This window comes from Siphateles boraxobius, unplaced genomic scaffold (assembly GCF_051911475.1).
Source record: "Siphateles boraxobius isolate OS27281-9 unplaced genomic scaffold, OSU_SipBor_1 9, whole genome shotgun sequence".
NCBI lineage: Eukaryota > Metazoa > Chordata > Actinopteri > Cypriniformes > Leuciscidae > Siphateles > Siphateles boraxobius.
Window position 1 is genome coordinate 418807 of NW_027509219.1, and position 26940 is coordinate 445746.

The window sequence follows — 26940 nt, forward strand, 5'->3', positions numbered from 1 at the left end:
CCAGGTTTATCCAGTGGAAGTGGGTTGTCGAGGTTTTGTGGCACACTCTACAACCCGGTTCCTCAGAGACGTCGGATTCAGTTGCCAAGAGTTGCGTCGCACAGTAAAGAACTTATCTGAAGCAGCAGAAAGGAGCAGCAACTGGCTGTGGTTGAGACGGAAAGATTCTAGCTGGCTGTGTACAGGCCGCCATGCTACGGTTTCATTGAATTCTTGAAAACCTGAAGAGTCTGTAGGTTATTTGTATAGGTTGTATAGTATTTACAGTCATTACGTTCCTGTGTATATTGCGTGAATGACGGGTGGTTGGGCAGATATTGTGTTTTGTGGTAGGTGGTATGCCATACGGAACCGTTGCCACTGAAACTGCATATTAACGCACCAGTGGGGCTCGACAGCCTTAGTCAAACGGGTTGGCGCGTATGGTTGGGTGGCGGAGACATTGTGAGATTGTGGTTAGGTCTCAGCAGCAAGAGGGAAGTAGAGGTCAGTAAGCTGGGCTGAGTTGAGTGGGGGACGGAGGGGGGTGACTCTGGGACGCCAGAGTCACTGTCGAGCCCTCTTGAGGTGTCGTGGGCTAGTCGATGAAACACTGAGGACGGAAGGTGCCCACTTGAAGACCCTAGAGATGTCCCCTACTCCGCTCAATCCAGAGGGTTGTCATGGGGGGACCGCACTGTGGTTGCAGCCGTTGTGTGTGCTGACGCGTGTTAACACTAGACAGAAGGAGATTCACATCACCATATGGAAAGATCCGTAAATGGATGGAGAAGCATAGGTTACTGTAAAGCTATGTCTTAGTTGGTGATTATCTTGGCGAAAGCCGAGTACAAATCAGCATGAAGCTTTAACATCTACTCTCGTGTAATGGAAATCTTAAAGTGTAATTTATTCCTGTGATCAAAGCTGAATTTTCAGCATCATTACTCCAGTCTTCAGTGTCACATGATCATTCAAAAATCATTCTAATATTATGATTAAATACTCAAGACACATTCATGATTATTATCAGCAAAAACTGGTTTATACATAATAAAACAAACATTAGTAATAATTGTATACCAATAATAATTGAGCACCAAATCAAAATGTTAGAATAATTTCTGAAGGATCATGTGATCAGAAATCATTTTGCGTTATCATACATAATTTCAAACCATTGTTTGGCTCAACAAAAATTGAAATTATTAAATTGCAACACAGTTCTTTGCTATACAATCATCTTTAGTTTGCTCACTGGGAGCTCAAGGATGACAAAGCATACTTTCTGTAAAGCTGCTTTGAAAAATATATGTGTTGTGAAAAGCGATAAACAAAAATTAAATGACAAGCACATTTAATACACCTGTGACAACTCATGTCAGCATTGACCTGTCGTTTATGTAAAACACTCGTGTCCTGAGAGCTCAGCCTTTTAGTTACAATTCTCCTTCATTATATAGTTGACTTTGAATATGATAGATATAGATCATATTTGTAATACATCCTGTGCAAAAGGAAAACAAAACTTAAAGCATTTTTAATAGCATAACTCTTCCAATGTCAGAGGACAAGTTGATAGAATCATGAGAATTCATTTGTTTGGTTGTTTGCTTTCATATCTAGAATGGAGTCCAATTTTCATTTTTATTTATTTATTATAATTTCACTCATGTATATTTTTCATTGATTTATGACAGTAGAATTAGTTCAGTTTGCATTACTGAGAGACATAATCCAATCATAGATTTTATGATGAAACCTAATTTCTATTCTAGATTATATTTTATTGTAAACTGACCCAATTCTCATCCAACATATTGTAATATGAGTGTACTGTAAATGACACGGACCCAGCATCAGAGAGGGAAGAATTGTCTCTGATTCTGAGATTACTATAATATTTCAAATAAAAAACTCCTATTTGCTTGGAAACACTAAAAGGTCAAACCATGCTGGACACAATTAAGAGAGGTTAAAGATCTGGATTTAAGCAAAACGTCGTCCTTTTTTCGCTGGCTGTATTCAAAGTAAGTGAGGACAACATTTGCAACTGCTTTCCAAGTAAAAGAGTCAGGAATACGACATCTTATTTCCATGCTTTCAAATCAACACATTCTCACTAAGATCATCAGCGGACAATTTTCCACAGCGCAAACTGGCACGCACATCTTAAGAGCAAGCGCACACACATCCTCCCAGTGAACACACACACATTCTTCCAGCAAACACACACACACATCCTCCCCTCCTTCAGAAGAAGAGCCCAGCATTAGCCGTCATTTCACCGTGTAGTTTAACTAAACACCCGATAGGATAACACACTTCTAGCCAAAATAACCTTGAATTTGGTTACATGTCGTTTTTGCCAAAATAACTTGTGAGATGTATGATATTCCATCATGTAAGCAAAGTAAACAGTGATTAAGGTGTTTTTGTTTCATTTCTTCACTCATTTCATTTCTTTGTTCTAACTGATGACTAGTCTATTCTTAGGGTTGTGATTTAGACGTTTATTAAATTTTCACTGACAGCCCAAATTTTCCCTGGTTCTATACGTGTTTGGATGGCTATTAGACGTCTTTTAAACGCAAAGTTGCTTGCTGGGAAGTCTCCAAACTCATCCTTTCCAATCATCCCAGTATACCTGTGCGCTTGATCCGATCCCCACTCTTCTCCTTCAAAATTTCTTCCTCAGTTTTACATCATATCATCAACACCTCTCTTCACACTGATACCTTTCCCACAGCATTTAAGCAGGCTCGGGTAACCCCATTTCTTAAAGTCCCCCTGTGGTGAAAATCCAGCTTTTAATGTTGTTTATATGTTTATGTGTTGTTTTTAATATGCTTTAAGACAAACCATGTGTAAATTCATAAGTCGACAGCATTGCTGAGTATTTTCTCCTTAAAACTGCAGTGAACCAAAGACAGTCTCAAAAACACGGTTTGAAATCGCTGGTGTTTCTGACGTCACAAACTACCTTGTAACCAATCAGATCGAAGTGCCGGCGGGCTTTCGCATATCATTAACAGTGAACTAGCAGGGGAGTCTCGAGAGATGCCAGGTTATCCTGGTATATTTTTTCTGTTTATATGATAAAAGTAGATTTAGCAATATTGCGGGTGTATGATGTATACACTGTTGATGAACTATATGCCTTTCTCCACTGATGTTCTGAGTTGTTTAAAGCGTTTCTGATGATTGTTAGAAGGCAGAATGAGATGGCGTACGGGAACATAGTTTGGCAACACATCATTAGCTGTTTGATAACAGTCAAGCAAAAGGCTAAGCATATTAATTACCATGTGTGAGCATACCAATTACTATGTGCGATACCACTGTGCAGCGTTTAAAAAGCAAGTTGGCCGAGTGGATCTCTGAGCAGAGTGAGTGAGTGGAGGCGGGGCTAATTTGCATATTCATAGATCTTTGTATAATAAATGAAGAAAGGGTGTAGAGTTACATTCAAGCTATTTAAAGGCATGAAGAATTTTTTTTCACAGGAAAAAAACTTTACATATGTAATTTTGGCGATCAAAGATGAGTTTTAAGGGATACAATTCCTTAAAAATGTATGGTAACTTACATGTACAAGCATAGTGGCCCGTTATTGCTCCGACTCCGCCAACGTCTGACATGTTTAATTTTTTGAACAAGATAGTAAAGCTGGCGCATAGGATTGTGGTTGATTTGAGAGCGCGAAGGCTACACATATGCATCCTTTCCTGTGTATGGGATATTTTTCGAACGAAGGACTCAGTCCTTGCTTGAAAGTCTGAGGATCCTCGACTTTGGAACAGTCCTTCGACGGATGTCGATGACGTAGCATCCTCGAAATAACGGCTTCCGAGGATCCTTCCTTGACATTGAGAAACACTGAGGGAGGTTGCCGCTTGCTTGAAACGCGCTGAAATTTCCATTGAAACAGGAAGACAGGGCGGGAGATATCAAACAGCTCCTCCCCTTTTTTTATAAATAGCCAATAGCGTTTAGTTTATATCACAGCTCGGCCAGAGCCGTTGATCTACAGTTTCCTCCTAATCTCTAACCTTTTCTCCTCATAATCTCCCTCATATCGTTTTAAAATATAGCATTCTGTGCAGAATCCAAATAGGTCTTTCTGGTTTGCGGAAACTCGATCACCTGATCCGCTCTGTGGGTCGTGTCTCTGGACCGGAGCTGCGGTTAAAATGTGTGATCAAGTGATTGATTGATTTCAGCCACAGTATTTATAATGTAGGGGGCGGAGCTTCAGATTCTAGAGAGCATTTGATTGGACAGAAAATCTGATGAGAAGCTGAAGTGCAGAGTGATGTCAGAAGTGAGAGACTGTATTTTTTGGCATAGTTTTGGAGCACGCTAGCTTATAGATAACAGTAAGGCTAAGATATTCATAGTAAAAGCCAAAAAACTTTCATGGAGACTTAAATTTAGTTCTACATTACTAGTTCAATTTGCTTTTTTACATCAGAACTGGTAATAATAATAATAATAATACATTTATTTTGCATAGCGCTTTTAAAAGTTGCTTTCTCAAAGCGCTTTACAGACAAACATAACAACAGAAAAGAAAAGCAACACACTTTAAACACAAAATAAGCAGATAAAATAAGTAATCAGATAAAAGCAATCCTAAAATAAAATGTTTTAAGAAGAGATTTAAAAGTCACTAATGTATTTGCTTCCCTAATGTCAGCCGGGAGAGAATTCCAGAGCTTGGGAGCAGCGAAGGAAAATGCTCTATCACCCCTAGAACGAAGCCGCGTCTTGGGAACAACCAACAGACCACTCTGAGAGGAACACAGATTACGACATGGTGTATAAGACAATAAAAGATCAGTCAAGTATTGAGGAAACCAGATTATGCAAACCCTTATATGCCAGCATAAGGATTTTAAAATCGATACGGTACCTGACAGGGAGCCAGTGCAAAGACTCCAAGACAGGGGTAATATGATCCCTAGCCCTGACCCCAGTCAATACTCTGGCAGCCGAATTTTGCAGATATTGCAGTTTGTCGATTGATGATTTAGATACACCAGCTAGGAGACCATTACAATAGTCAACACGTGAAAAGATAAAAGAGTTTATCAACCTCTCAGCAACTGTAAAGGACAGCATAGGACGTAAACGTGCTATATTTCTGAGGTGATAAAAGGATGTCTTAACCGTATTCTGCACAAAAGGCTCAAAAGACAGTGTGGCATCAAATATGACACCAAGATTTTTTAGTTTGCTTTGAAACTCCAGGGCAACACCATCAGCTGACAGAGTGAGAGACCCAGCCTTTCGCAGTTGATGAGGAGAGCCAAGGAGCATAATTTCGGTTTTAGAGCCATTTAAAGACAGGAAACTTTTAGACATCCAACTCTAGATCTCAGTAATACAATTGGAAAGATCCGCAACATCCACTTGCTGACACGGTCTTGAATGGATATAAATCTGCGTATCATCAGCATAAAAGTGATAGTTAAGGTCAAGAGATCTTAATAGTTGACCAAGTGGATAGATATACATACTAAAAAGTAAGGGACCCAATACTGACCTCTGTGGGACACCAGTATGAACAGCACCAACTATGGACCTATAGCCACCCATAAAAACAAATTGACTGCGGTCAGTAAAATATGACTTGAACCAGCCAAGAACTGTCTCTGACAAACCAAACACTTTTTCAAGACGATAAAGTAACAGTGCATGGTCAATTGTATCAAATGCTGAACTAAGATCCAAGAGAATGAGAAGGGACAGAAGCCAGAGTCGGAGGCTATAAGTAAGTCATTAGTGACTTTAACTAATGCAGTTTCACTGCTGTGTAATTTCCGAAACCCAGATTGATGAGGCTCAAATAGATTATTTTCAATTAAGTGTATGTTTAATTGAGCCGCAACCACACCCTCCAGGATTTTAGCCAGGAATGAAAGATTTGAAATCGGACGATAATTTAGCACTAATAGCACTTATTGTTCTTAATCTTTTGTCAAAACCATGATGATTTTTGAATAACTAATTATTGATTGTCAACAACAGTAAAGCAAGGACAATCCTGTTTTTCCTGACGTGGCCCCTTTAAGTGACGCTGTTGTACCTCCGGCCAGCAGGAGGCGCTGATCGCACATGCGTAGATGGAGTTTCACACGCAGAATGAGACTCTGTTTCCCTTTCAAACCACCGCGGTTTGTTTTGACACGTTGGGTTAGTTATCAGTCTCTAGAGTGGAAACCAAGACAACAGAACTAACAAACAGGTAATCCCCCTTTAACTTCTTTTAACAGATAAATAAAAACAGCAAATCAGCTTTAAACCGTGTAGTTTAGACAAAACAAAACTCATGTTCGTTATTAAAGGAAACGTTACACATACATATAATACATACATTTATCATAGAGATTTGAGGAATAACCTGGGCAAATTACGGGGCTAATAATAATGTCATTATATAGATCAGTTGGCTAGATAACGTTACACGCTATTTTGACGTAACGTTATATTTAATATCGATGTTTGCTTCAGCTATCAGGATCTGAAGAGTAAAGGAGAATTTATTTTCTTCTGGTCTTCTGTATACTTTCAGCAGGGGCGATTCTAGGATTTTATAAATGGGGGGCCCAAGATCCAGTCAGGGGGGGCCCATGGGAAATCAGAAAATTCAAATGGAAATAAATACGTGTTTAGAAAATATTAAGCACGATTTTAAAAAAATCTTTGCAATGCTCAGTGACCTAATATAGATGGTATTAAATGTGGCACTGAACAAGAGTCTGAAAATCATTTTGTAATATACATGGATTGGACCACACAGTTTTGTTCTATCTAATAAATAAAAAACATCACCTAGGCATTATTTAGTCACTTAACATGCTTTATTCTCAACACAAACACTGAATGTGTGTGTGTGTGTGTGTGTGTGTGTGTGTGTGTGTGTGTTTGTTGGCGAACGTTCTCTGCATGAAATCTGTCTCTGACATGGTTTCTTCTTAAAGAAACCTTGGATGTCCTGTTGCGGTGTAAAAATAAACGAAAACCCATTCAATATAAATTACACAGAGTTGTAATTATAGTGCCTTTAGTCTTTAAAACCAAAGATAAAGTAATATGTGGGTCATTCCTGGTATGCGGTGACATTTTGGCTTCATAAATGTTGCGAAAAAAAGGGCATGATTTTCATGTTTTTTGCATTCTATCAAAATAGTGACATGTTTAACATATAGGTTTGATGTTTGACATATAGGTCAAGCTCAGGGACTCTATAATAATAATTATTGGTAGATTGTTCAGACACTGTCCATAAAAATATTCCACCCTGTTAGGGACATATACGTATATCACAACATGTTAATAATGTAAATGTTAAACAATAATGAGCTTTTCTTGCATAGTAAATGTCCCTTATGCCATCTTAGATTTTTTCTTCTTCTTGAAACAAGCAAAACAATTTTTGATGAATCGAATATGTTTCACATTCCACCCTGTTAGGTTTATAGATCTAACAGGGTGGAAAATTCTGAGCTAAGTTAGCCATAGCTCTTTGAGTGATCAACATTTTTAGCTAGCTAACCTTCTACAGAGGAACAGAACTTTTATTACTATGTCGGATTTGTTTTTAAAATTTTTTGATAGGACAAACATTCTCCATAACATAGCCTAACAGGGTGGACCTTTAAGGGTGGGACAAGCAGGATAACATTTCAAAAACTAAAAAAAGTTCAGTAGTTTGTTCAGTTGAATTCCAGCAGGTAAAAGAAAAGAAATTTCACTTCTTGAAAATGGTCTCAAGGAAATTGCAGTTGGATTTGGAAGGCAAAAAAGTACATACAAACAGAGTGGAAGTAATTAAAGAAAATTTTGAGAAAAAGACCTATATTTCCACATGATTTATATGTATGATTAGAGACAATTTAGCCTAGTCTATAACATAATTTAACAATAGTTTTTGTCATTTCATGGTTTATATTTCTTGCAGAAGTTGATTACTGTGCACTGAGGACATGATATAATTGAATGCATACATCAATTAAAATTGTGTAAAATACAAAATAGTATTTTTAATGTCTATTATCTCTGATTAAATGGTAAAGAATACTTAAATCTACAATTTAAGCCATTTATTATAAATATGTGCCTCATTTTAGAGAAAATATGAGTAAATAAATCATTGGGACAGGAAAGTCACCGCATACCAGGAACGACCCATGTATCTATTTTATATTTATATAGACGCGCTGCCGCGGAATAACACTGAGAAGTCATCTGCCGAAATTATGTTAGCTAATCTAACGTTACTGGCTTGATCAGTCACACATGAAAGTAATCAGACCAACATATGGTGCGATATTTCAAAATATATACTGTAATTGAGTGTGTATACCATAAACAGTGACGTGTCGAAGTGTTTCTCTCTCTCTCCTACTGTTTGAAAAACGCAGACCTGTGATTCTGCTTTGCGAATCGCAAATCAAGCAGTGATTGACAGCGCTCTGATCCAATGGCGTTGGGCATTGTCAGGTTGACAGTAAATCTAGCCCAATGATGTTTGGGGGGCACCAGGGGGGGCCAATCATATTTCAGGGGGGGCCAGTGCCACCCCGTGCCCCCCTTCTAGACACGCCCCTGACTATCAGGTGGATTTTTTACTGATGTTTTATTTAGCTGATATTCATTCTTCAAGTGGCTTACACTTACACAATTTATTGCAATGAAAGTGTAACTTAAAGTTACACCGGACATATTCTACAAACGTTAATTTAATTATACAATATATTTGAGTCCTACATTATAATTTTTCACATCCACTTTTTTTTGTTACTGTACCTTTAAGACTTGTGTATGTTAATCAGTGTTGGGTGTAATACTAAAATTACAGTAATTAACTACTTAGTTATGCAATTAACTTTTCCCTTGGAAAAATTAACTAAGGTAATACTCTATTTTTTCTGTAATTTAGCTAGTTACAGTTGTAATGACATTAAAAACTGTATAGTAAATAGTTCTATAATATAGAACAATTGTGAATTTAAAATCAAAATTGAACATATAATTCCCTTAAAATCTTTGGTCTGTACTTTCTTCTGCACACGTTCATTTAATTATATAATATATTTTAGTCCTACATGAACATTTTTCACAGTCACTTTTTTTTTACTGTACCTTTGAGACTTATGTATGTTAATCGGTGTTGGGTGCAATTACATTACTATTACTAAGTAAATAGCAGTGTTTTGCAATACAATATGAACACAATAAGAACATAATTTTTTGATGCAAGTACACAGTAGTTAAAGACACTTAATACAAAGTGTGATCGATCTTTTTCCCTACTACTTTTAAAACATTTTAACCATTATTCATAATACATGTATATTGAAATCAATAAAAAAAATTAATATAATAATATAATTTAAAAAATGTTTAAACGTCAACAAAGTATTTACAAATTAAATATATTTATAAATATATATTAAATTATAAATATATTATAAATATATATTAAATATATAAATATATTTGTATGTTTATTATTTAGAAAAAGTGTGCTTAAGTGTGTTAATAGACAATCATGAAAGTGAACTCTTTATACGTTTGCTTAAGTGGCCTTTTATTACATTAATAATATCTCCATATACTTTTTAAGATGTGAGGTTCAAGTGCACATTCAATCAAGAAAAATTCTCTTTTTTTCCTGTTTATGTCTTTTTCTCTTGCACACAATTGTTATAGTTCATAAATCATTTCCGCAGCTTTGATTTTTTGATTTTTCCATCGTTTGTCTTGATTTAGGTTAATGATGCTGGAACCAGCTCAGATCCGCCGGAGAGGCGCTCAGGACTTTGAAGGTTTCTACGATCATGTCTGTTCGGCTCAAGGATCGGCTCCTGTCCGTGCGGTGAAGGCCAGCCTGAGTCGAGGGATGTTAGATTTCAACCCGGATCACATCAGTCTAGCGGACTGGAAGCCCGTACTGTCAGCCCTGGCCATCAACAAACACCTCCAGCATGTGTCCATCAAGAGCTGTTACCTCACCGGCACTGGAGCTCAAAGTTAGTGAACAGACAACCACACAATATACACTGTGTCTGTTGCACATGTGTTATAGTGTTTACAAAAACATCTATTGGGAATATATTAAAGGGATAGTTCACTCAAAAATGAAAATTCTGCCAGTAATTACTCTCCCTCATGTTTTTCCAACCCCGTAAGACCTTCGTTCATCTTCAGAACACGAATTAAGATATTTTTTATTAAATCTGAGAGCTGGATCACTCCTCCATAAGCTTCTAAGGGATTGAAAGTTGTTCCCCGAAAAGTTATTAAAGATATCGTTAAAATAGTCCAAGTGACTACTGTGGCTCAATCTTAAGTTTATCAAGCGACGAGAATACTTTTTGTGCGCAGAAACAAACAAAAATAACGACTTTATTTCAACTATTCATTTCCTTCTCTGTGGGTCTCTAGTCAGTTAGCGTAGTGTGATTGCGTAGAGCTACGTCACACGTAGGCTCACTATTGGCCGACGCTGGTCATGTGTGTGATGCGTGTGACGTACAACACAGAAACACTTACGCTGTTACACTAGTGAACTCACTCGAGGCCCACAGAGGAGGAAATGAATAGTTGAAATAAAGTCGTTATTTTTGTTTGTTTTTGCGTGCAAAAAGTGTTCTCGTCGCTTGATAAACTTAAGATTGAGCCACTGTAGTCACTTGGACTATTTTAACGATATCTTTAATAACTTTTCGGGGAACAAGTGTCAATCCCTTAGAAGCCTATGGAGGAGTGATCCAGCTCTCAGATTTCATCAAAAATATCTTAATTCGTGTTCCGAAGATGAACGAAGGTCTTACGGGGTTGAACAAAATGAGGGAGAGTAAATACTGACAGAATTTACGTTTTTGGGTGAACTGTCCCTTTAAACAGTACTGTACAGGCCAGCACTAGTTATAATTAAATTAAATTGCAACGTAACTTGTTAAATTTAAATGTTTTCCTTGAGGAAGCTGCCCTGGATCCTCAAAAGTCTTGTTACAATTGAGTGTCTTTTCTTCTCAGGTTCTTACAAGGCCCATAATAAGAAGAAGACTCCTGTGATTCACTCCAAGAATATGACGCTTCAGTTGTGTAAGGCTGTGCAGAAGTGTGTGTGTGAGTCGAGCAGCCTGAAGACACTTCATCTGCACGGTTTGCCATTGAGAGAGAGGGACCTCACAGCTCTCACAAAGGTGCAGCTATTATTTATATGTTTGCTTTTATTTTTGTTTTATTATATTATTACTTAAAGGTACACTATGTAACTAGTGGTTAAAAAACAAAAACGCATGCAATTTTGCAGAAGAACATTGTGCGGATGAATATGATTCTCCTACAGCTCATAAAACATTCACTACTAGACTTCAGAGATATAACCAGTTTAGATGGAAAGAACCTCAAACGGACGAGCTGAAGAAGTTACTGTAGCTTTACCCATTAATAGACGCCGTACTACCTTTAAAATAAACTCCAGCACAACAACCATAAAGAGATGATCTTCACAATAGACCATGCTTTACAGTGAACTCTGTTAGAGAGATACATATGACACTTTATCTGTTCAGGAAAACACCTTACTCTCCTGTTGAGTAATAAAAACATTTCAAACCCCTCAGTTCTCCATCTCTGAAAAGCCAAGCCAATGTTGATTCTCTTTTCTCCAGCAGACTCTCCTCTGTTATAAACTGGTGATTCTCCAGAGGTTGGAGATTTAACTGCTCCATGTCAACCTTTCTCACTCGCTGTGACGACTAACCTCTGCCACACACACACACACACACACACACACACACACACACACACACACACACACACACACACACACACAACTCCGCAGCAGTACGATCCAAACGGGTGTAAAATAGTCCCAATATAAACACTTATTATAGGTGTACCGTAGTGATTCAGGATAAGACAAAAACACGGGTTGGAAAATGGATTATTATTATTATTATTATTATATTGGTTTATTTAAGAGGGGACAGTGCAATTTCATAAAACACATAAACAAACATGGTTAAAAAAGCGAGAGTTAGCCAAAAGGCTATTTTTCATCTGTAGTCCCCTGGCCAAGATGTAAAAGAAGCATTAAAATACAAACATGAAAATACATTTACAAGTCTATGACAAATCAATAACTACAATATAAATGACACTATAAATAACTCACGACACACAATACCTATTACAATATTTAAACACACACGGTATCCAATTATAGAATAAAGCACAACAGGCTTGGCTTAATCCTGGATTCCTGGTGTACTCGCTCATTATGTCATTTTGATACATTTTGAACACAAAAAAAGTTACGGACTGCAGCTTTAATTTCTTATTGTTTGAAAGCATGTTCAGATAAGTTTTAATTTCTGTTTAGGGTTTAGCGAAGAGTGCGTCATTGGAGCATCTCTCTTTAGCACACTGTCCGATCGCAGATCAAGGTTTGGAAGGTGAGTTGAAGTTTTGATTCTGCCCATTAGACATTTTACTTTTCTGTGGAAATAAGGATTTATGTCACTCAGAGTGCTGGGTAAGCTTATTTAAAAAAAAAATTGGGTCCGTTACTGATTACAAATTACATGATTAAATCTTAAATCAAGAGCATTAAATCTTACATTACATTTGTGTAATCTGATTAGATAATCCAGATTACATGTAATCAGTTACTGCTACTGAGCACTGGTCACTCGTATGCGAGAAGTTTTTGTACACATGCAAACATTGTGTTTATATGTATTGAGTTGTTATTAATGCAGAAAATATTTTTGTTGTTATATTGTCCTTTGATCAGTCATTTGTCAGAGTGTGAAATATTCATCATCGATTAAGACCGTGGATTTCACTTCCTGTAATATTACTTGGCAGGGAGCGGAGCATATGGCAAACATCATAAAGGTACAAGTCCACATTTATTAGTACATTTAATTTCTCCGGAAGCAGATTCACGAGTTTCATCTGTCGTTTAGCACCAGGCAGTGAGGCGTCACAGTACGGTGTGGGTGGAGACGCTGCGCTACAGGAGGGCTGAGTTTGAAGCCATGAAAGGACTACGCAGAGTTACTCTCAACGACAACATTCTGATCGGAGACAGAGGAGTAATGGCACTCGCCCGTGAGCTTACAGAGGACCTGTGGGTCAAAGGTTCGAGAGGTCACTCTTCAACACACAGGCTAGAATTGTTCGGAAGTACCAACTTTGGTACCAAGTCGTACTGAAACTTTAAAAATCTGACGATACCAGCATTTCCCTCTAGCATTTTGAGCGCTGTTGAACAGATTCTTAAACGCCTCTGATTGGCCATTGTGTTGATGCGCTCAACATATATGTCTCTGATTGGCCATTGTGTTGACGCGCTCAACATATATGTCTCTGATTGGCCATTGTGTTGACGCGCTCAACATATATGTCTCTGATTGGCCATTGTGTTGACACGCTCAACATATATGTCTCTGATTGGCCATTGTGTTGACGCGCTCAACATACATATATGTTTCTGATTGGCCGTTGCGTTGACGCACTCAACATATATGTCTCTGATTGGCCATTGTGTTGACGTGCTCAACATATATGTCTCTGATTGGCCATTGTGTTGACGCGCTCAACATATATGTCTCTGATTGGCCATTGTTTTGACGCGCTCAACATATATGTCTCTGATTGGCCATTGTTTTGACAAGCTCAACATATATGTCTCTGATTGGCCATTGCGTTCACATGCTCAACATATATGTCTCTGATTGGCCATTGTATTGACGTGCTCAATGTATATGTCTCTGATTGGCCATTGCGTTCACATGCTCAACATATATGTCTCTGATTGGCCATTGTGTTGACGTGCTCAATGTATACCGTATGTCTCTAATTGGCCATTGGGTTCACGTGCTCAACATACTGTATGTCTCTAATTGGCCATTGGGTTCACGTGCTCAACATACTGTATGTCTCTAATTGGCCATAGGGTTCACGTGCTCAACATACTGTATATGTCTCTGATTGGCCATTGCGGTAACACACTCAACATATGTCTCTGATTGGCCATTGCGTTCACACACTCAACATATATGTCTCTGATTGGCCATTGGGTTCACACTCTCAACATATATGTCTCTGATTGGCCATTGGGTTCACACGCTTAACATATATGTCTCTGATTGGCCATTGGGTTCACACGCTCAACATACATGTCTCTGATTGGCCATTGCGTTCACACACTCGACATATGTCTCTGATTGGCCATTGGGTTCACACGCTCAACATATATGTCTCTGATTGGCCATTGGGTTCACACGCTCAACATACATGTCTCTGATTGGCCATTAGGTTCACATGATCAACATATATGTCTCTGATTGGCCATTGTGTTGACTTGCTCAATGTATATATCTCTGATTGGGCATTGCGTTCACACGCTCAACATATATGTCTCTTATTGGCCCAAAAACGCTTCAAAAACATGTTGTCTGTGACACTCTTCACCGAACGCTTACACAGATACACACGGGAGCGTTGAAAGCGGCGTCTATCAGCAGATCCGTCTATCAGTGAAAATATTTGGGATCCGCTGATAGACACTGGTTTTAAACGCCCCCGTGTGTATCTGTGTAAGCACTCGGTGAAGAATGTCAAAGATGTCATTGTTGATCAATGTAGCCAATCCCAGAAATATGATGAGTGTGTGAACACAATGGCCAATCAGAGATGTTTAAGAATCCATTCAACAGTGATGATAAAAAAAAAAAAGATTTCACATTTTTAAAATTTCAATACCGGAGTCGGTACTTTTTGGCAACTCTAACACAGGCATATACGGTATATTTGACTAGCACACATAGACCCACATTTCCACCTTCTGTTCCTCTAGCGGTGGACCTGCAGCGCTGTGGGATCTCGAACGAAGGAGCGCAAGAGCTAGAGAAGATGCTTCAGTCCAATACCACTCTGTGTGTGCTTGACATCAGGAGAAACCCGCTGATCGGTAACTCATCCAAAACTTTGGGGTTGGGGTCAGGAAGATTTTTTATGCTATTGAAAGATGTATCTTCTGCTCACCAAGACTGCATTTATTTTAGTTAAAAATATGAAATAATATTACAATTTGAAATAACTGCTTTCTATTTGAATATATTTATAAATGTAATTTTTTCCTATGAAGGCAAAGCTGAATTTTCAGCATCATTACTGCAGTCTTCGGTGTCACATGATCCTTTAGATTATTATCAATGTTGAAAACAGTCGCACTGCTTAAAGGGATAGTTCACCCAAAAATATTAATTTACTCCTCCTCAGGCCATCCAAGATGGTGTCTTTTTTTTCTTCAGTAGAACAGTAAAGAAGATTTTTGCTGAAACTGTGATCCTTGGTGATACATACAATGCAAGTCTGTATAATGCAAGCCTGTATGTTTTTTTGTAAAAAAACAAACTAACACATTCAGACAAAACAAAGTAAAACCCTGGCTAAAGAGGCTGAATTGATCAAACATGTGGTCAACTCACTGTCTGCCTCTGGCATCTTGGTCATCAATTTAACAAACAAAAAATGGTCTGAACATATTTCTAAATTAACTTAATAAAGAAATTAAAAGAAATACAACTACTTTGCCATTAAAATCAATACTGAACCATTTGAATGGCTGTAACAGTAGTATAGGCTGTGTAATGGGGAGGATATAAACACTGGCTCCAGTCCGACTCGGGCAGAGAATTCGGATAATCTGTCGATCGGCTAGGGTCTAGATTTGAGGCCTTTGCAGGGCTTTATGGAAAAGCACTTGAAAGCCCTTGAAAAGTGCCTGTATTCCACTCTCAAAAGGTTGGACGAATCCAGAAATGAATAATGTAAAACCTATTTCTGCCACAATACCATGGTTACAGTTAGTTTTACCACATTAAATCCATAATGAATGTTGGTGATTTGTGGATTGAAAAGCATTCTATAAGTTGTTCGTTCATGGCACAAAGTTTCTCCTGGTTTCCACATCATTTGATCTGATATGGTTTATAACAGAGAATTCAGTGCTGAATTTGAATGAGTTCCTGACTGGTCATTAAAAATCCCATTGATTTAATGTTGACTTTAATGATAATAGTTCCTCAAGCTGATGTTTGGCCAGCACTTGCACTCTGAGACAACGTGTTCAAACTCCAAATCATGTTTACATGACTTTGTCAACTCTTTCATTTTCTTTTAGATAATAATGTGGTGAAAGCTGTACTCAAAAAAGTTCTCATGAACGCCAAAAGCCATGATTCACAGGTCTGAAAACTTTTGCAAATGTTGTATATTATTAGATATTACATGCATCTGTTGTTTCTTAATTAAAATGTAATGAATATCTTTAACAGTCAGTAGATCACATGTGCCGTCCTCATTGTCAGTGTGTTGTGTGTTCCAGTATCTTTGGCTTAAACCTTCTTCTCCTAAAGACACTGTTGATCAGTCACGGCAGTTGAGGAGGAGGAACGCCGGGAAAGCTACATATCGAATCGGTATTTGAGTTATTTGGCTATTTTTTTCTAGCAGTGAGATGTTTAGTCTGTTTGACTGGACTGTTCGCCATCGTTCTCCGCAGGATCTCGCAGGTCCTCAGTAAACTCTGTGTGCAGGCCTCCTCGGCCTGGGTCAGTGGGCTACGTTCCATGGCGTACTGCTGCACGGGCGGGCTTACAGAGGTAAGCACATGATGTTAGTGATGTCAGTCTCAGGATAGGTTTCAGACAGGTTGGACAGGAACTGGGGCTCATTTATAACCGTTGCGTTGCACAAAACAGGCCCTGAAAGAGGCGTACGCCACTTCCCACGCATAAGTTGTGATTTATAAAAACAAACATGACAGGAAAATTTCCGCACCTGCACGCAAACTCTGACCCATGCGTACGAACATTTTGGAGACGGATCGGTTTGGCGACACCGATGGTGAGCTGAGGGACTGACAATAACACAATAACAGTTTAAATAGGTTTAAGGATTTAAACCATGTTTTACATCTGATATACAGACTTATGCCTCGTTTGCACTGTCAGTGAAATGTGACCCAATTCCGATTTTTTGCTTTTATGTGACACAGATCGGATGTGTTCTATGACAGTGTAAACAGGAAAAAAACGCATGCATTCGGACATTTCGAGATCGGTTTCGTTCATATGTGGAAATAAATCAGATATGTGCCAATATGACTGTCATGTAAACAGGCAGATCGGATTTTCTTAGGCATTAGGCTATGTCGCCGCGGTTTAATGACGAGAGAAACCCCGACGCGCATCTGTGCAACATCGTGTCGTCATAGGAGAGGAATGTGGACACTCCTAAGTTTTAGGATGGTATGTAAAGTGTAAACGCATGAATGGGATATGGGTCACAATTAAGAGAACATGTAAACGGACGGTCAAAAAAATGGATATAGGCAACCAATCAGAATTGGGCATCAAGACCTGCAGTGTAAACGAGATCTAAGATTAAATATGCCATTCTCATTAAGCACTTAAATTACATGAAATCATTATGGAGAAGTTACAAAAAAATTCCAATATATTCCAATAGATCCAATAGATCCAGCAATATTTGTGCTGGATGCGATGCTTTTGAGCACTTTTTCTGCGGCATGCTTTGTTTTATTGTTTTAACTACAGCGAGGATTGCTTAGCGCATGATAAGAGCAGAACTCATGGTCTCAGAAAATATTTTCGAGCAAACAATCACTAATGCAGAATTATGCCTATCTGTTTCCATTAAAAAATGCTGCTCCCGGTTGTATGGATGTTTGTCTTGTTTTTATTGACTTTAAAAAAAATTACAAACTCTCTATTAGTGTACGATCGCCAAACACTTTTTAGCATTAGATCGGCTTTGGATAATACGACGATCTATATTGTGAACGGGGGTGGTACAAACAACCCCCCCTCACCGTTCCTCTGTGGATTACCTGCCCATCTCTGCCGAACCCCATGCTGTCTCAAGAGGAATAAGCGGTTCAGACGCCATGGCAAACGAGGTGGTCTGTTAGTAAAAATAAGAACTTTGATGACCCTGTTCCCGAATGCCGATCCTCGCTGGATTTTTGGAGACCTTGGCGTGGATTGCCGTCGGTACGCGCTTCGACGGTCTGGGGCTCTTGCGTACAGGTGGTTGGTACCTGCGACGGATGTGGATGAGGATAAAGAGTCTCCGGTCAGAATTTATCGGGGCATCCCGTTTTAAAAGAGGTGTGGACGCAACTCTCCATCGGTCTTTGGCCCGTGAATCGCAGTCATTGAAAGACTCAACTCCAGTGAGGTTAGCCTTGGTGAATGCTAGATCACTAGCTAACAAATCCTTCATTTTGAATGACTTTTTGACATCCAAGGACTTGGACATGTTGTGTGTGACTGAGACCTGGATCGGTGTTGGTGAGTCAAGTGTTTTTTCTGAAGTTTTACCTCTGAACTGTAGGATACCTATTTTAACTCTCCACTGCTCACGGGACGAGGAGGCGGAGTAGCAACTATTTTTAAAGAACATTTAAATTGTAGGCGTCTGCCATCTTCCTCCTACTCCAGTTTTTGAGTGTTTACTCCAGAGTGTTTTTGAATTAAGTCTGAGTTATCCTGTGTTATACACTGTTGTTTATCGTCCACCCAAATATAACAAGGACTTTATTGCTGATTTTTCGGATTTTTTAGATGGAATCATGACTAAATATGACCGGGTTTTAATTGTGGGGGACTTTAATATCCATGTGTGCTGTCCCGCCAGGCCTTTGGCCAAAGCTTTTTTAAATCTTGTGGAGTCCTTTAACTTAACCCAGTTTGTCGTTAGTCCCACTCATACATGTGGTCACACACTAGATTTGGTTTTGACATATGGCTTGCCTATTAGTAACATCGAAGTCTGTGATGCCACTTTTTCTGATCATTTGCCTGTTTTATTTGAGATATGTATTTCTCCTGATTCCAAAGTGACTGTTCCACAACGTCGCTGTCGGGCGATTAACCCTTCAACTGCCAAATTATTTTCTGAAGCTTTTAATGCAAATTAAGTTGATTATTCAATGCCCGCATGTGGGCTTAATACCGAAGAACTAACTACATGGTTCTTTTTAACTTGTCAAAATATTTTGGATACAGTTGCTCCTTTCAGGACGATTCGTGAAAAAGTTAGAGTTCAACCGTGGCTGAATGCTACTACTCGAGCTATAAGGCTGGAATGCAGAAGGGCGGAACGCCGCTGGAAGAAGGATAAATTACAGATCTCATTTGATGTTTTACAGTACAATTTGTCTTAATATCAAAAAACTGTTAGATTAGAGAAATCAAAGTATCTCTCTAATGTTATCTGTAACAATTCCCATAAGCCAGCTGTGCTGTTCAGTACTATTAATGCTATTCTGAACACTCCCCAAGCTACTTGTTTAGAGCCTTCTGCCGAGTTGTGTGATCATTTTTTACACTTTTTTTATTAAGATTGAGGCTATTAGATCTAATATTTCCCCCCCTTTGTCTTTTTTATCCATTTCCTCTGAGTGCACTGCTGTTTTTGATCAGTTTGTGCCGGTGTCTCTTGTCTCTCTGATGGAGTCCTTTGTTGAAATGAAATTATCCTCATGTTGCATGGATATTGTTCCTCCACGTCTTCTAAAAGACTCGCTGAATGCTATTGGTCCTACTGTACTTCCGATTATTAATAGCAGCCTGGCCTCGGGAGTTGTACCTAAGTCTTTTAAACATGCATCAGTGGAACAAGTAATCAAGAAATCTAACCTGGATCCCACAGTCTTTGCTAATTTTAGACCTATCTCGAAACTTTCATTTCTGTCTAAATTACTGGAGAAGGTTGTATTTGGACAATTGAATGCATTCCTAGATCTACATGGTATCCATGAAGTGTTTCAGTCTGGTTTTAAGTCCCAGCATAGTACGGAAACTGCACTGTTGAAGGTTTCTAACGATTTGTTACTTACTACTGACTCTAATTTTACTGGATCTGTCCGCTGCATTTGATACCATAGACCATAAGATCTTGGTTACACGCTTAGAAAAATCTGTTGGTATTGAGGGTACTGCGTTGGCATGGTTTAAATCATATTTGTCTGAAAGAACTATCTCAGTTCGCCTTGGAGAATTTGCCTCCTCAACGGCTTCTTTTACGTGTGGGGTCCCCCAGGGCTCCATTTTGGGGCCTATTTTGTTTGCTTTGTATTTGCTTCCTCTGGGACATATATTCAGGAAGTTTGGCATCTCTTTTCATTGTTATGCAGATGACACGCAAATTTATCTGCCTTTGAAAAGGAGAGACACTCCTACGTTAGCGCCTCTATTACAGTGTCTTGAGGAAATTAAGGTCTGGATGGCGCTGAATTTCATAAGTTTTAATGAAAGTAAAACAGAAGTCATGCTGTTCACGCCGGGTGGCACTTATGGTTAAATCTTTCCTGTCTTTTATTGACTTTCAAAGACTGCTTCATATTTTTATCTCATTGCGTTTGGACTATTGTAATGGCCTCTATGTAGGCATTAGTCAGGCCTCTCTTTCCAGACTGCAGAGGGTCCAAAATGCTGCAGCTCGCCTGTTGACGGGTACACGAAAGCGGGAACACATTACCCCTATTCGCTCCTCTCTTCACTGGTTGCCTGTCCATTTTAGGATTAATTTTAAGATTTTGATGTTTGTTTTCGAATCTCTTAATGGTCTTGCACCGAACTATCTGTCTGAACTGATCAAGCAGTATGCGCCGCCAAGAGCGCTTAGGTCTGCTGACCATTTGCTTTTAGTTGTCCCTCGGGTTAAGCTGAAGAGCAGGGGCGAAAGAGCATTTGCAGTAGCTGGACCAAAGCTTTGGAACAATTTGCCCTTGTACATCAGACAGGCTCAGACACTTGCTGCTTTTAAATCTAGTCTTAAAACCTATTATTACAGTTTGGCATTTGACGCTATGTGAGAGTTGTTTTATTGCTTTTGTTTTATTGTTTTTATTATTTATTTATTTTTCTGTCATTGATTGTTTGTAGCAGTAATATAGGATATAAGTGTACAGCACTTTGTCAAACACTTGCTGTTTTTAAAAGTGCTTTATAAATAAACTTTGACTTTGACTTTGACTTGAAAAATATGAAGCAATAAAAAATACTATTTGGCCAGTGGAAAAGATTTGGAAAATCTTTCCGGGTGGAGACTCATGTGCGCACAATCTTCCGCTGACTGGGATTTATAAAGGGAATTTTGCGCAGGTTCTACGTACAGTTTTATAAGTCTGAGTATTTTTTTGCCGTATGCGATTTTTAGCTTTCAGGCTGACGTACACTTTTAGTAAGGATCCTACGCACAGTTTTATAAATGAGACCCCTGAAGAGTTGCCTCATAGAATTTAGATCTTCTTTTCCATTCAAGTCAATAAGATACATGAACGTGTCTCTCTTTGTCAATCTATAAAGAGGTGCGTCACAGGCTGATGGGATGCCAGACCAGAGTTTTCAAGTAAGGGCTGTTTTATTATTTATGTAAATGATGTTTTTGTATTGACATTTATTCATTTAGCAGGCACTTTTATCCAAAGGGACTTACTAATGGCTGATTTGGTGCTCTGTAGTTTTTTTTATTGTTAATGTGGTTGTCATGATGGTTTTGTTCATCAGAACGCCACCTCTGTGAGGGTAACAGTGGAGTCTGAGTCCGAGGAGGTGGATGATGCACATGTACCGAGTCCTCGGGAGAAAATCACAAGCTACCAGTTCAGAAGACTACAGACAGAGAACAGCCGATTACAGGTAACACAGGAACTGTGTGTCATGAGTGTATTGCAGGAGGAGGCGAGGAAAGCAAAATGTCACTTTAGTTAGGAGAGACTATTCACAGAGGTGACATTAATATACACTACCAGTCAAAAGTTAGAAATAATTATGAGTTTTTGAAAGTTAAAGTTTTGAAAGTCTCGTCTGCTCACTAAGTCTGCATTTGTCTGAAGAAAAACACAGTAAAACAGTATTTAAAAAATATATATATTATTGCAATTTAAAATATTTCTATCTGAATATATTTTTAAGAAATGTATTTCTGTGATCAAAGCTGAATTTTCAGCATCATTACTCCAGTCTTATCCTTTTGAAATTATTCTAATATGTCGATTTCTTGCTCAGTGTGTTATCAATTATTAATGCTATTATATTAATAATGCTTATCAATATGGAAAACACAAAATGTTGGAAAGAGGGACACATTCTTTGATGAATACAAAGTTAAAAAAGAACAGTGTTTCTGTTTATTTGAAATAGAAATATTTTTGAAATAGTCACACTATAAATGTCTTTACTGTCACTGTAAACAATTTAATGTCTTTGCTGAAAAGTAATAATTTTTTTTTTTTAAAGAATCTTACCGACCCCAAACTTTTGAATTGTAGTCGTGTAACACGGTTTCCATAAAACAATTAAGCAGCACGACTGTTTTCAACATTGATAATAATAATGTTTCTTTTTCATCAAATCATCATATTATACTGATTTCTGAAGGATCATGTGACACTGAAGACTGGAGTAATGATGCTGAAAATTCAGCTTTGATCACAGGAATAAATTATTGTTTTTAAAATATATTAACATAGAAAACAGTTATTTTAACTTGGAATAATATTTCACGATATTACTGTTTTACAGTATTTTTGATCAAACAAATTCATCCTTGGTGAGCAGAAGATACTTCTTTCAAAAACATGAAAAAATCTTAATTATTCCCAAAAGTTTGACCGGTACTGTACAGTATGAGCCACTAATGGCCCTTTAGAAAATAAACTCTTTTCAGACTTTTTATTTAATTTGTCCAGTAACATTTTCCAACAGTGCATACTTTTCCCTAAATTCGTATCTCATATTTCATCTCAAGCTATTCACTCACACTGTTGGTAAACAAATACACAAATTTAAGAAAAATAAATAAAAACGAAGCTAAATTGTTCGGTTTGGTGGGTAACGGCTTATGATCATGTCCTTCTGTTTACATTTAGTCATAAATATGTAATAATCATGTAATAGTTCTTATTTTTATGATTAACTAAAACAGAAAGTCTGGGACAAGGGTAAAATAATCCAATTAATGAAAAGTAGCAATGATAGTGATGATAAAGTTTTCCAAACAATTTCATTGTGGTCTTAATATAACAAAAGAAAAAAGAAAATGCCCAAAAAGTGTACTATATGTACAGTGGCACTTGGTTTATATATTTGATCTAGTGTAAAGACAATATACAGTTAAATATTTTGGTGCCACTGTACACATGAAGTATAATACGGTGGACTTCCTCTGCTCACCCACAGGTGGAGCTAGAAGAGTGTCGGCTGAGGCTGGCGGAGGAGAGGAACACCAGACTGAAGAACAACTCTCGCCTGGTGGAGGTACAAGTATTCCCAGTTATTCTGTTGGCAAAATGAATAGCAACATTTCAGAAAGTAATGTTAATCGTGTCTCTTCCTGTAGCTGGAACTGGAGAATGAGCGTTTGCGCAGTCTGAATCAATCCTTGTCTGAAGCCCATCTCAAAGCCTCAGTTCTAGATGATGAACATGTGCTGGAAAGCATCGAATCCTCCTTCCACAAGTTCCACGCCTTCCTGGACCTGCTGAAAGATGCTGGGTTTGTCGGATCTGTTACCTGACATCTAATATATCTCATATTTTACAACTACTGTATGAATTTTGTGTTTTTTTTCCTTAAGAAGTCGTGATGCCAGATTATTATTATTTTTAATCTTTGAAGATTTAGTTGGGATTAATTGGGAATTTCTTCCTGTTAGGCTTGGCCGGTTTGCGTCTATGGCTGGAATTGACCAATCAGACTTCGGGCTTCTTGGGCATCCTCAGCTCTCCTCAACAGAGCGGACACACATCAGCCGAGAGAACCAGAGAGACGAGGAGAGGAGGGAGACTTCAGCCGTGAGCAGACATAAGACAAACATGACGCATTCAAAAATTATTTAATAAAAAATGAATATTTATTTACTACCATTCAAAAGTTTGGGGTCAGTAAGATTTTGTATTTGTCCGCAGTGTGTGTACACAACCAACCTGTTGTAGTAAAAATCCATCCACTCCATTTGTTATTTTCCCCATAACTTTGAAACAGTGTCTCAAAATGAGCCAATCAGGAATGTGATCCAAAGTGACATCACAAATGCACAGGCCCCACCCACGACAGCACGGAATTCGCCTTATTAGCATAGCTCGTGCCCTGAGTGGGCTGTACACAGTCGGCCATGTTTATCTCCTCGCCACAGCATGTAAGAAATGTATTCTTATTAAAGCTACTAAAGTTATTCAGTCAAGAGCAGTGAGTGATTATGTTTTTCTTTTGTTGATTGATTCATATTAACAGCATAAATAGCAGTAGGTACTGTATATTACGCTGCTTTCACTTTAATACACAGATCTAATTTACAAATACTATTTATATCCCTGCTGTTTACGTTCACAGACATAACCAACTGTGTTTATGTGAACTTTGTTTGTATTTGACAGTTTAATCGCGATAAGACGTGAAAGAGAACTTAGTTTAATACTCATGTGACGCTCCATCTGACATCCAGCTTTCTGTGCGCGAGCTTCGGGTTTAGGCGCTTAGTAATCCATATATCAGACGTTTAGACTGATACGGCTTTAAAACGCATGCAGATAATAAACTTTCATGATGATGGAGAACTGCAATGTCACGTGAGCATGAACACAATAGAGATGATAATCAAAACCAAACAGATGTTTTAGTTTTTGTCAGAGTAACTGAGGTGAGAGCTGTACAGGCTCCGCCCTCTTCTGGAAAGTGGGTGGGGATCAAGCAGCTCATTTACATTTAAAGATACATGCACAAAAAAGGATGTTGCAAAAATGGGCATTTACAACATGGTGTCATGAATTATCTGTGGGGTATTTTTAGCTGAAACTTATATTGTGACTTATATATAGACTTATATTACATGTGGTAAAAAGGGACATAATAGGTCCACTTTAAAGAAATGAATATATGTTTAATTCAGCAATGCTGCATTAATTTGATAAGTGACAGTAAAGACATTACAAATGTTATAGAAGTTTTCTATTTAAAATAAATGCTGTTCTTTTGAACTTTCTATTCACTAAGGATCATTAAAAACATACAAAATATGGAAACATTTCAGGCATTAATTACGGTTTCCACTATTGATTATTAATACTTTGATTTAGCAAGGATGCATTTTCAACATTGATAATAATCCGAAATGTTTCTTGACCATCAAATCAACATATTAGAATAATTTCTGAAGGATCATGTGACACTGAAGACTGGAGTAATGATGCTGAAAATTCAGATTTGATCACAGGAATACAATACAGTTTACTATATATTCACATAGAAAACAGTTACTTTATATTTTAATAATATTTCACAGTTTTTACTGTATTTTTGACAAAATAAATGCAGCCTCAGTGAGCAGAAGAGACTTCTTCCAAAAACATAAACATTTTTTATTCAGATTGGGAAGTCCTAACAAATAAGGAGAGTAATAAAAAATAAATAAAAAACTCATTAAACTCACTTGGAAGGTAATCTTACCAACCCCACACTTTTAAATGACAGTGTATTTATTGTTTTATTTATATCATTATTATTATTATTTCTCTAATCTCCATACAGATGGCAGACGTCCCTCGACCTGAATCAAAAACTCACCCAGAACCTCCTGCTAACGCTGAAGACATTCCCCAGCCTCATTCCCAACCAGAAGTGCCTCTAACTCCAGTCGGCTTGTGTCGCTCCTCCCTAACGTTACAGGAGCCTCTTGAGTTTGAGGCCCCGGAGCAGAACCGAATGTCCTCGGACCCCTCGAGCCGTCAGAGGGCCAGCGGAGGCTCTCGCTCAGCAAGTTCAGTCAGTCTTCAGTCCAAAGGCTCACGGTCCTCTCGGGCGAACGGGTCCGTGTGCTCGGATCGGTGTCCGTCGGGTTCTGCTGGATTGGTTGGGTTATAGAACTTGGTTAACTTTTAGCTTCTCCGGTTGTTTAAATGTTTGTTACTGCTGTCATCGTGACCTGTAAATGACCTGTTATAATCCTATTATGTTTGTTTGAAAAGTTGCTGTGCTTCATGACATTCTAGGTTCAGGATGTGGTTTATTCACTGATATTAATGTTGTTTCGTTTTGTAGACTCAAAACAGTTTAAAGTTTTATTATTATTTATAGTATATTTGCAGTTCAAGGACACTAAGCTTATTATATTAGACCTTTTGCTAAAGTAATTGATGAAAACAGTGAAATCAAATTTGCCATCTGCTAATTGTTTTTTTCTATGACTAATTTTTCATTTGAAAATAAACCCATTTTTGCACACCATTTAACCGGCGTCGTGCAATTCATTTCTGTTTGCAGTATGACATTTTCTTTAGTCTTTAATAGTGTTGCTGCTTTATCAGGGTGACTTCTGATTCTAAAATACTATTCACACTTTATCATGGATCTATATATATATTTTTTATCTCATGCCATTAGAAATTTGAACATTAAAAATATTGTAGCAAATTAGCTCTAAAGAAATATTAATAATCATAATCAATCATAACTGGCTATAATCGATTATGAATATTTGGATCAGTTAATCGAATTAACTTAATGTAGTAAAATTAATATTACAATCAATCCACCTGTTTGTCCTGTGAACACTCAGTGTTAATTGTTTATTAGTTCTAAGAAATGTTCATTTCCGGAGGAGGGAAATGTCTTTCTTACTGTACAGTACTACTAAGAGCCTGTAGTCAAAATCTAAATCGTAAAATAAACTTTATTGCAAGCAGAGAATCAGAACCAAATATGTATTGTGCACAAGTTTTATTAACTAAATCACAAGCATAATTAAACTAAACGCATATACACTCACCTAAAGGATTATTAGGAACACCTGTTCAATTTCCTGTTTCAATTGGTGTGAGAGACCCGGGTTTGAATCCAC

General features: G+C 37.9%; 2 protein-coding genes across 2 annotated transcripts in view; one reads left to right on the forward strand and one right to left on the reverse strand.

The window, feature by feature from the left end:
* Positions 1 to 26940, reverse strand: part of phyhip (phytanoyl-CoA 2-hydroxylase interacting protein) — a 277032-nt gene that overhangs the window by 204359 nt on the left and 45733 nt on the right. The window lies entirely within an intron of this gene.
* On the forward strand, positions 6096 to 26327 carry cep78 (centrosomal protein 78). The gene is made up of 16 exons (XM_077223690.1): positions 6096 to 6229; positions 9760 to 10019; positions 11029 to 11198; positions 12383 to 12455; positions 12797 to 12900; positions 12972 to 13146; positions 14867 to 14980; positions 16196 to 16260; positions 16400 to 16493; positions 16577 to 16676; positions 21411 to 21453; positions 21612 to 21743; positions 23286 to 23363; positions 23446 to 23600; positions 23761 to 23899; positions 25632 to 26327. The coding sequence occupies exons 2-16, from the start codon at positions 9764 to 9766 to the stop codon at positions 25962 to 25964; spliced, it is 2031 nt and encodes a 676-aa protein (XP_077079805.1). The 5' UTR covers positions 6096 to 6229; positions 9760 to 9763; the 3' UTR covers positions 25965 to 26327.

Excerpts from the sequence above, each read along its gene's own strand:
- cep78 (XM_077223690.1), top strand. The coding sequence starts at position 9,764 with ATGATGCTGGAACCAGCTCAGATCCGCCGGAGAGGCGCTCAGGACTTT. Across the intron at positions 11,199-12,382 it reads ACCTCACAGCTCTCACAAAG|GGTTTAGCGAAGAGTGCGTC; the intron begins GTGCAGCTATTA and ends ATTTCTGTTTAG. Across the intron at positions 16,677-21,410 it reads GCACGGGCGGGCTTACAGAG|AGGTGCGTCACAGGCTGATG; the intron begins GTAAGCACATGA and ends CAATCTATAAAG.